Source organism: Limulus polyphemus, unplaced genomic scaffold (genome assembly GCF_000517525.1).
Source record: "Limulus polyphemus unplaced genomic scaffold, Limulus_polyphemus-2.1.2 Scaffold720, whole genome shotgun sequence".
NCBI lineage: Eukaryota > Metazoa > Arthropoda > Merostomata > Xiphosura > Limulidae > Limulus > Limulus polyphemus.
The window spans coordinates 117,868-128,179 of NW_013666330.1; the positions used below are offsets into that span (position 1 = coordinate 117,868).

General features: G+C 30.9%; 1 protein-coding gene across 3 annotated transcripts in view; it reads left to right on the top strand.

Moving 5' to 3' along the window:
- Positions 1 to 9,972, top strand: part of LOC106460160 (probable peptidyl-tRNA hydrolase 2) — a 23,742-nt gene extending 13,770 nt beyond the window's left edge. For 2 of the 3 annotated variants that reach the window (XM_013919847.2, XM_022386811.1), the window contains exons 2-6: positions 1,903 to 2,046; positions 2,643 to 2,732; positions 4,245 to 4,444; positions 4,913 to 5,027; positions 6,248 to 9,972. In XM_013919847.2, the coding sequence (XP_013775301.1) occupies positions 1,906 to 2,046; positions 2,643 to 2,732; positions 4,245 to 4,444; positions 4,913 to 5,027; positions 6,248 to 6,334 (633 nt within the window). In that variant the 5' untranslated portion in view covers positions 1,903 to 1,905 and the 3' untranslated portion in view covers positions 6,335 to 9,972. Of the gene's footprint in view, positions 1 to 1,887; positions 2,047 to 2,642; positions 2,733 to 4,244; positions 4,445 to 4,912; positions 5,028 to 6,247 lie in introns of all 3 variants that reach the window. The other variant, XM_022386810.1, reaches the window with a different exon arrangement.
- The last annotated feature ends 340 nt before the right edge of the window (positions 9,973 to 10,312 follow it).

A 10,312-nucleotide genomic window follows, 5' to 3' on the forward strand; every position in this document is an offset into this window, starting at 1 on the left:
ATATATATATATATATATATATATATATATACCTTATTCACTGAGGCCTAAAAAAATACTGAAGATTCAAGTAATGTAATGTCAACAATATTAGGAAAGCCTAGACAACAATGTAATTGCAAACACAGCATACGACTTGTACAGAGTTGCATCACAAAAATTTGTCACAACTAACACTTTTAAAACAATCAATCTTCCACACTGCTGTCATGAAAACTAAACAATCTTTGAATATTAACTCACAGAATAAGTTAAATAATGTCTACACTAAACAGTCTTGTATATTCAACAATCACATGGTCTACATGTCCTAGCCATAATGTTTATGTTACTCTAATTTTGTTTTAATCTGGGTGATCCTCAACCTCCTAATGTCGAGAATGGGTTGTAGAACCTCATCTGTTCAGTTGAGGTTGGATAAATACCTATCCAAAACTGTTTTTCTACATCAGTATATTTCGGTGAACTGTCCCTTGACTTGCCGTTTCTTCTCATGTGGGTAATGAGTTTGCTTTTAGATTTTGTTTCATAGAGTGGCTCTTTTCCAGTCTGGTTTGTGCGATGGAGGACTCTTCAAACTCATGCCCTTTTTTTTGTGTATTGAACTTTTCAGAACATATTCATCTTGTGCACATCCTGTTTTTACACCCATGTCAGATTCATTTCCTTCTTACAGGATGAAGAGCATATCTGTTCCAGAAGTAGTGCAGTTCCCTGCATGTGTATGTTTCTGTCTAGTCTCTAAGTGCACCAGTTATTTCTAGGTGGTCACTTTTCACTTAGTTTCACTGTTAGGTGCCTAAACCGGCCCTTCAACTTTTTTGGTGTGGGATTCTAACTTTGTGTTGAGGCGGTAAGACCGTATCAAAAGTTAACATTTCCTTACACTGAAAATGTATTTCTGATAGTTACATACCTCTTCCCACACACTTTTCACCCTTCCTTGGCACTGCCAGTGTTATTCATTTTAGATTCTGCCAATTCTTGAAAGTGAGGATTGTGTGGAAATATTAGAGGGAGCTAGCTGTGCCAATATAAGTGGTGCAATACTATTGGTGGAAGATAGTCACATGCTGTATACATGTTCAAAAGTGGCACAGAATTTGTGGGGTATACAGACTGGTATGCTGAGTATTAAAATGTTTTAGCAATGGGCAGAAAGAAGATCAAGATTGCTTTGTGTAAGGAGTGGTAGGTATCTATCAGAAATACATTTTCAGTGTATTAACACACACTTTAACTTCTACATAAAAGGCATATATTTAGAAAATTATGGTAAATCTAACTTTCTAAATGCACTTCAGCTTTTTCACAGTTACATGTATTGATAAGCAATACCCCCAATGCCAGGTTTATTTTTAGACACACAATTAAAATAGAAAGACATTTAAATATTACATTACCTGCCTGTCTGAAACTGGAAACTATGGAGAGTTTGAAGGGGAATATCCTTTCTTCATGGTGATACAAAATTCCAAACTCTCATGTGATTGATATCATTGTTTTCAAGGCTAAAACAAAATTTATGTAGTTGTGTTCTTTATATTTTATGTCTGGTAATATATTTCAATATCTTATTTACAATAAAAGTAGAACTAATAAACCTGTAATATTCTTGACGACATTTATGTTCCTTGTTTATTTTTTTGAGGGACAACATCAGCAACTTTTCAGTCATCAAGCATTTCCTTAGTTTTTTAGCAACCTTTTAAAGATAGCCCTTAGAAACTTCACCAATCCCTTACTCAAACCCATAAAAGTATTTCAACAAATTTTGTCAGATCTTAGAACTTAAAAAGTTATTTTCTTATATAAAAAAACTCATTTCAGGTGTAAAATCCTGCATTTTTTATTTGTTTGTTTACTATTAGATATCTTGTAATGTAGAATTCTCTTTGTAAGACAATGGCAGAACGTCGAGAAGCTGGAGATGGAGAAGAAAATCCCTCTAAAAGTGGAGTGGGAGGAACTCGGAACTGGCAACCCAATGAAGATTACTTGAAAATGTTAATTGGCATGGGAGTCAGTAAAAATGCAGCAGAAAAGGTAGTGATATATTTTAATTTTTATGAAGTTTTCACTTAGGCTTCTTGCAAACAACTGATCCAAGCATGCTCACCATATTGAGTGAAGTACCAAACAGAAACATAGAAAAATCTAGTATGTGCATTTTTAGTTACTTTAACTTCAATTGATACATTCTTCCTTTTTGTTTTGTTGGAAACATTTTTGTGGATCCTACAATGCCATTTAGTAGGTCTGTGCATGAATGTACTCTCATCTATTCTCATAAAAATATATATATATATATTTAATTATTGATCATTTTTATAAGTTGTATTTAATTGCAAAGAAAAACAAAATACTTGTTTATTGTGGAAGAATAAATAATTGCAAAACATTGTACAAGTTAATGTGCATTTAATGTTTTTACAATTAAAAGGCCCCTTATGGAAGATCATTCTACATGCAAGGCTGTATTTTTTTGGCAAAAAAATTGATTTTGTTTTATTTCTGTATTTACTTTTAACGTTGTTTTTTCATATTTCACCAAACATTGTTCTGTGCATTTATTAAGTAATCATATTTTATGTTTTTTTGTCTGACAGTGTTTTTAGCTATCTTTATTTGTTCCTTGACAGGCTCTTTTTTACACTGGGAACAGATCTGCAGACTTAGCTGCTGGCTGGATTTTTGAAAACCAAGATGCTGACCTTGAAACCCCACTTGATGTAAAACATTTAATACTTTTGAAAAGAAGTTAATCATATTGAATCAAGAGTGTAGATGTTTTTTATCATGTCTAGTATCTTGTTGTATTAATTATATTACTATAGATGGGAATGCATGCTTTACCTTGTAAATATTTCACATGAGAAGTGTCCACAAAATTTGTAAACTCATTAAATGACATATAGAGCAGAAGTTAAATCATGGTATTATATTTCCATATACTGTAGGATTCTTGTCATTTAGTAAGTTATATTGTATTTTAACAATTGAAAATATTTTAATTTTGATGTCAAAAAAACAGACCTAAAGTAATAAGCATCAATGTCAATATAAGCTATAAGAATTAATGTTCAGTATATCAATAGGCATAAGTGTCAGTTTATATGCAATAGGCATCACTGTCAGTACAAGTAATATGCATTAACCCTTTCACAATGGGAGCCTCTTTAAACACTTTTTCTGTGCAAGTCACTGCATTACATTGAAAATTTGATTAGACATCTTTACTATCAATGTATGTGAATGCAATTAATATTATAATGTATGTTATGATTCAAAGTTTTATTTTATCCAAGTTTTAAGTATTTTATTTGAAAATGAACTTTCAAAAACTACTTAAAACTTAAGTTTTAACAGAATAAAACTAACTAAATAAAATTAACTATATGTAATAAGGATAAGACCTGAAATTACAAATTTAACAAAAGGAAAATCTTTAAAGGTATTCTACTAGAAATTGAAAGGCACATATTTTTTTTTTTCCTATTTCCTAATTTTAACTATTTCATTGCATTGTACGTTGATGATAATAGCTACAGTTAGTGATATGGTAGAAAAAATGAAATAGAAACATTTACCTTAAAAACTTTTGATATCCTTTTAGGAGGTTCTAGATATTTCGCAAAGGAAATAAGAAACTATATGATGAAGAAAAGTATTTTTATACTTAAAATTAAAATTACCTTTTACTCGATTTGTTAATAGTTTGAATGCAAGTAACTACAATGGAAAAAATATTATATTTTTAGTAAAAACTTAACTATAATAATGTCATTCTTTGTGTATAAGATGCTTATGATTTTTAACAAAATCTTATTAGTTTTTTGAATAGATGCATTAAGAAATCTCGGAGTTATTGCATGCATTGTTGTACAAGTGAAATTCACAACTAGATTTCCACAAATTGCACAAGCCTGCCACGAAAGGGTTAATGTTAATATACATTTTGAAAACTAGTTAATCAAAAGTTTACCTATAATATAATTTCATTAAAATATTTGCTCCCTGAATTTTATATAAGTTTATGATTGAACCAAACATCAAAACATTAGTAAAACGATATTAACCCTGCAAATATACCCAATAGCTCTAAGCAGAGATTGCAGAATTTGCTGCAGTGTGATAAGTTATTATTTTTAGGATTTTTCAAAAGGTTGAATATATACATACACAACAAAATAGAAAAGAGGAAATATGCTCATAAGAGCAATAAATATACTTTTATAATTCAGGCAGAAGCAGATGATCTTAGTGATGATGATGATGATGTTGCAGATGTGTTCAAAATGGTATTAGTTGTCAACATAAGTTTAGAAATGGGAACAGGAAAGACTGCTGCACAGGCAGCCCATGCAGCAATAGGGTTACATAGACTGTTACTTCAAGATGAAAATAAGTATGGAGATATGTTGCTTCAGTGGGAAGAGTTTGGGTATGTATTAATGTGATTGTTTGAGCTTTTTAGAAAGTGGGATGGAGATTGAAATTATTTTTAGAATTTATGATACATGGCCAGGAAAATGGTGTTATGGTTTCAAAGCCTGGATATGTAAAAATACTGACCACATAGTATAATTTGTTAATTTTTGAAGCAAAAATCAGAAAAGGGCACATACACTAGCAAAAGCAGTTTTTATTTGATAATTCATAAACCTAAGTAGGGAGAGATGTTACTTTAGATAGTGTGTTAAGCTTTAAGGCAAGTTAGTACTAACTGTAAAAATGTTTTTGCTATCAGTGGCTTTGTGTGGTCAGATATTGCTTATACTCGCCAACAACGACAAAAAAGGATGATTTAAATAAAGTTAAAAATGTTGTCTTTTAATTTTTCAAGTTTTGATTTTCTAATAGTAAAACGAAAACTGTTATAGAAGTCTCCTTTCTTTGTTTAAATATGAAGTGAAACAAAGATTGTGTTGGGAGCAGAAACAACTGAAGATCTAATTGAATTAGAAAGGAGAGCTTTATCCCTTGGCTTACCAACATATCTGGTCCAAGATGCAGGAAAAACTCAAGTAATTTTCTTTATTGTTGTTGTCATTTGATATAGCTGTGAATGATATGCATTACTGTAAAATTATTATTCTGTCAGACATACCTATCAGGCATAATCAAGATGTTAGTGATATGTTGTTTTGTAATGAGGGGGGAGGGAAGTACTAATAATTAAAATATTAATTGCATCGAAAACAACATGAAAATTAGTCAAATAAAAACATAATTAAGACAATAATAACTTTTTCAAAAAAAAGAAAGAAGTGTGGCTCGTTTGCTATTCTTTGTTTCTTCTTAACATTAGGCTGACAATAGATCACTGAATTATTGATATATAGGCTTTTTTGGTTCATCGATCACCCAAACAATCATTCTGTTGGATTAAAAGTAATTAGAAAGATTTTTCAGTCATGGTGATGAAGTACGATAGAAGTTTGTTTACAAGGCTACCGTAACTTATACAACTTAAATAGGTTTAGAATTGGAAGGTTCTATTAAAAGTACATATAGGTAAATCAAATCTTCTAAGTTGGAATAAAAATGTGAAAACTTGCATAATTATTTTCTGGATCTATAAACCTTGAAATTTACCAGTGTTCTTGGAAAGAATGTTAGAAGTAGTGGCAAAGAGCTTAGAAAGTGCAGATTAGTTACTGACTGATCAAAAATGAATGGATTTGAATTTTGGAAATAGTTGGTAAATTAGAAAATTCAGTCTTTGCAGTTTTGACAATTACACTTTAAACAGGGTTCACACAGTTCCTTGATATCCTGGAAAGTTGGAGAAAATCTGATCTAAAAATTTCATCACTGGAAATCCTGGAAAATGGGCAGTTTTAAGTTACAGTCTTAGAAAAATTATGGAGTTTCAGTAAAAAAAAATCCTCCATCAAATAATTGGCTTAACTTAAAAGTTTTGATAGTGAAAGTAACTTGTTTATTTTTCATGGTAGCCTTTGTGAATCTCATGCTTTTTGAGATCTGAGATTGTTTCAGTTTCTGGTGGTAGGCAGTTTGGTGAATGTGTTTTAAGAGTTCTGGAAGCTTGAGTATGGGTTCTCAAAGTTTTGAAATTCTTTTTTAAAGTGTATGAACCCTGTTTAAAATACTCAATGAAAATGTTATACTGTTGTAGAGAATATTTCTTGTACTTTTCTTCTGCATTAAAACTTATTGTACATTATATGTGTTGATCCAATATTAGTAGGAGGATTAGCAGCAAAGTATTGTTTTTCTCTAGATTCCTGAGGGTTCAACAACAGTTCTGAGCATTATGGGAAGAGTTGACCTTGTAGACCAGGTAACTGGGTCATTAAGGCTACTGTAAATTGTATGCTAAAAATATTATCTTTGTACAAGAAAGGAATATGATTGTGATTGGTTCAATTGATATATATGGTGCCTGCCATATTTTGTACAATATTTATATTTCTGTTCTATTACTATATTTTGTGTTCTTAGACAGTTGTGTTATGTGACATAATACAATTGTCAGGTTATATAATTTCTATTGATTACTGCATCAAAATTACAGTTTGTTCGATTGGCTATAGTGCTGTTTTTAAGTTATTTTGTCATCCATTACTTTTATGAGTGTAAATATCAAATTAATTTTTAATTCTGTTTAAGCCTGCAAATACTCTGTTTTGCCATAAGTATGTTATAATGTATATTATGAAATGCACATGTACCATTTATGTAGCATTGTTGGTTTTTGTCCCAAGGCTACAGAATTTTCAAATATTACCCTAATAATCAATTAAATTGAGAAAACTATTTCTTTGAGGATAAAATTGTTCTTTAAAAAATTAGAAAAATAACTTGATTGAATTATAAGTTGTTATAATGACTCGTTTTTTGTTGGTTTTTTTGTGGTATGTTTTTTATGTTTAAAACATAGGTGTTATTTTCCATAAATCTTTACAACTTTTTTTTTTTGTGTAATTTTTGGTTGAATAGTTTGCAATGACTGTATCTGTGTGGAGTTTTGGTGTAGATGATATTTTGGTTTCTGTGCTGAAGTCTTCAACTGGCAACTTTCATAAATGTATTGAATGATTTTATATTCTTTTCATGGCAAAGAACGTCAGCTTACCCATGATAAACAGTTATTCTTTTCACTGGCCCTTTGTAAGTATCATAGATTTTTACTACCGTAACCTATCCCAGTATTTTAAACATTCTCATGAATAACCTGAAACGTTTTATGAAAAATTGAGCTATTTGCCAAAGAAGTTAGAAAAATTGAATTAAAAACTGAAACCTGTTGGTAGCCTTATTGGCACACAAATATTTCTTAGCACTACTGTTGACACTGTAGAGCTATAACTAGGCAAGTCAATGCCTGGGGCTGGATATCATATTTGCCCCCCCCCCCCATTTGTGAGTACTGTTGTAAATAATTTTGGTCATTTTGCTGTCCCTCACCATTTTAGGCCCCGTGAGGCTGCTCTACTTTGGTTATGGCTTTAGCTCTACTCATTACCTGTAACTATCACAAGTCTCTTTTTCTGAAGCTAACTTCCATCTTAAATGTTGACTGCATCATGTAACCAGGACTTTATTAAAATTGAGTGGGGCCCAGGTATTATTTAGATATAATGGTAATAATAATAATAACAGATCACTCTTGCCTCTATTCTGCTAGTTTTACAAACTGTAATTTTTCTACTTGGTTGACCGGTACTGCATATAACCATTCTTGCTGTTCACAAACAACACTTATTTCCTGTTTCATATGCCTTGATGTTTACATGAAAGTTCTTGAAATTAAACCTGTACAGTCTACCTTGTAAAATGAAGAATGTGGAAACAGTATGTTGATGGCACTTTCATCCTTTGATCTTGCGAACAAAATATTCAAGATACCTTTCTTTTCAACATAATAACCTCATTTACACTCACTTGACTTTTTTTCTAAACATCCTTACATTCTGACTTAACCTCCATCTCTCCACTTGTAACATGTATCTTCTCTTCAAGTCATAAAATTCTCCACTCTGCCATAACCAACTTTTTTGATTGTTTTTTCTATCTAAGAATATCATAAAAATCTGTAATGTATACCAAAAAGACTCATTCAGTTTCATCCAAGTTGGACTTATAATGCTATCCACCAAAGATCACCTAACAGCAAATCTAAGCCACATATATATGCATCTGTCAGTGTCTGGTTTACTTCAAAACTGATCAAACTTTTTGCAGCCAAGATACAAAACGAAAATGACAAGAAAATAAAAATAAAGTTTCCTATCATATACTTGAGATACTGGCAGAATAGTGAAATATATCACTGTAATATAATTCCAGTATTGGTCCTATAAGGTTGTGTTCAATATTAGAAAATGGAAGGTTTATAAAGAAATCATCTTCAGTAAACTTCACAACTCACCCAAACTATCCAGTATAATGAGATCTGAACTTCTGTGTCATACAAACTCTCTCCATAAAGAACACATTACTGTTCTTTGATATATTGTTTAGGCAGAGTATTTATGATGAAACTTAGTTGAATGGATGGCAACTGCTTGTTATAGAAACACAAGTGTAGGGGACGACGTTTCGAAAATCTTCTGCCTTTCGTCTTCAGGTCAGTGTGCATATGGTATAGTAGGTCCTTGTAGTATTCTAGTGGATTGTGGAGAGAATACTATAAAGATTGACTACACCATATACACACACTTACCTGAAGCTCAAAGGTGGAAAACTTTCGAAATGTTGTCCTCTACAGTTGTGTTTCTACAACACGCAGTTGCTGTCCATTCAACTAATTTTGATCAACATGTCATTGATTGGAGCTCTGCTATGTCCTTAACGATATCACATGCTAGTTTCCAGTAGACTGAAGTCCTTTGAGATGGATGAACTGTATATTATTGAAAGTTTCTACAAATTATCAGCATAATAACAGATAAAGACTTCAGCGTGAATACTAGAACATTGTTCACAGGAAAACTTCATGCAGAAGTAGATAATAAGAGATTCAATGGCAGTACCTGTACATCTGTAGGGCATTTAAAATTGAGGCATTATTGAATAAAACTACTCCAGAGTAATTTTTTTTTAAACTTATTTAACAACTGGAAAATTTTTTAATAGTTACACCACTTATTTCTCCGTAGACCCTTTTTCTAGCTTGTAATAACTATGCTATGATTCCACGTTACATTCACAAAGAAACTATTGGGTGCAATCTTTAAATTGTTTTTGTTGGTACTTAATGATAAGCACTTGTTTATTTTTTACAATGTGTGTACAAGAATGTTCTTAATTGGTGGAAACATTGAAATTGAGTTAGGAACATATTTGTTTTAGGTTCATGTGTGTTTTCTGTTATCTTTGAAATACCAACATTGCTTTGAAACTTACTCTGTTTAAATACAGGTTTTGGGATTATAATGGAATTTGACACAAAATAAAACTGTTCTCATTCACTATGCAGTGGTATTTAGTACTTTTATTTACTTAAGCATAGTTACTTTATATTGAATTATTATTGTTAAATATCTATGGTCAATGAATTGATGTTATTTGCCAAGTGAGCATTTTTAAAGAAGTACAGAAGGCATAGATATTCTTTGAGAAAAAGAATGCTGATAGCTTTGTGGGACCAGAGTATTTGCAATGTACCAAAACAAATGTACAGTAACTGTCAGAAAACAAAGAGTAATGTGTAATAGAAATATAGTTACAGGAAGTTGTTAGGAATTGATTTTCAGAAGAAAAATTATTATATAGTTATTGTTGTGACTATAACAAAGTATGTTACCAAATATTTTACCTGTCACATTTGTTTAAAATAAGTGCAGAATAAGGGAATGTAACTGTTTGTAAAAAATAAATCACAAATAGAATATAATAGTACTCTTGGTGAAAATGAAAACTAGAAGGTGATTCATCTTATTAAAAATTCTCAACTTTTTTTTTTTTGGAAAAAATACTACTACTACTACTAGCAATAAACTAGAATATACAAATTAAACTTTCACAATAGATGTTTTAGTATATTATAGGCTCTTGTTAACAATAAATGTTATTTTTTAAAACTATTGGTAATTTTAATAATGTTTAAAAAGACTATTCAACCTTAAAGAGCATTCTGTCATGCGGGGTTTTTTTTTGTAAGGTGTGCAACTTCTAAGCTACCAATAAATTCTTCCATAACCATCTTTGTGTGCATTTTTTATGTAAGGGAATAAATATATTCTTTGTTTTGAGGAACAAGTAATAAAACCACTCAGAAAATTGGAAAATTATATAAACAGACAGTGCAAATCTATACCTTAAGTTATTCCTATAACAAGTC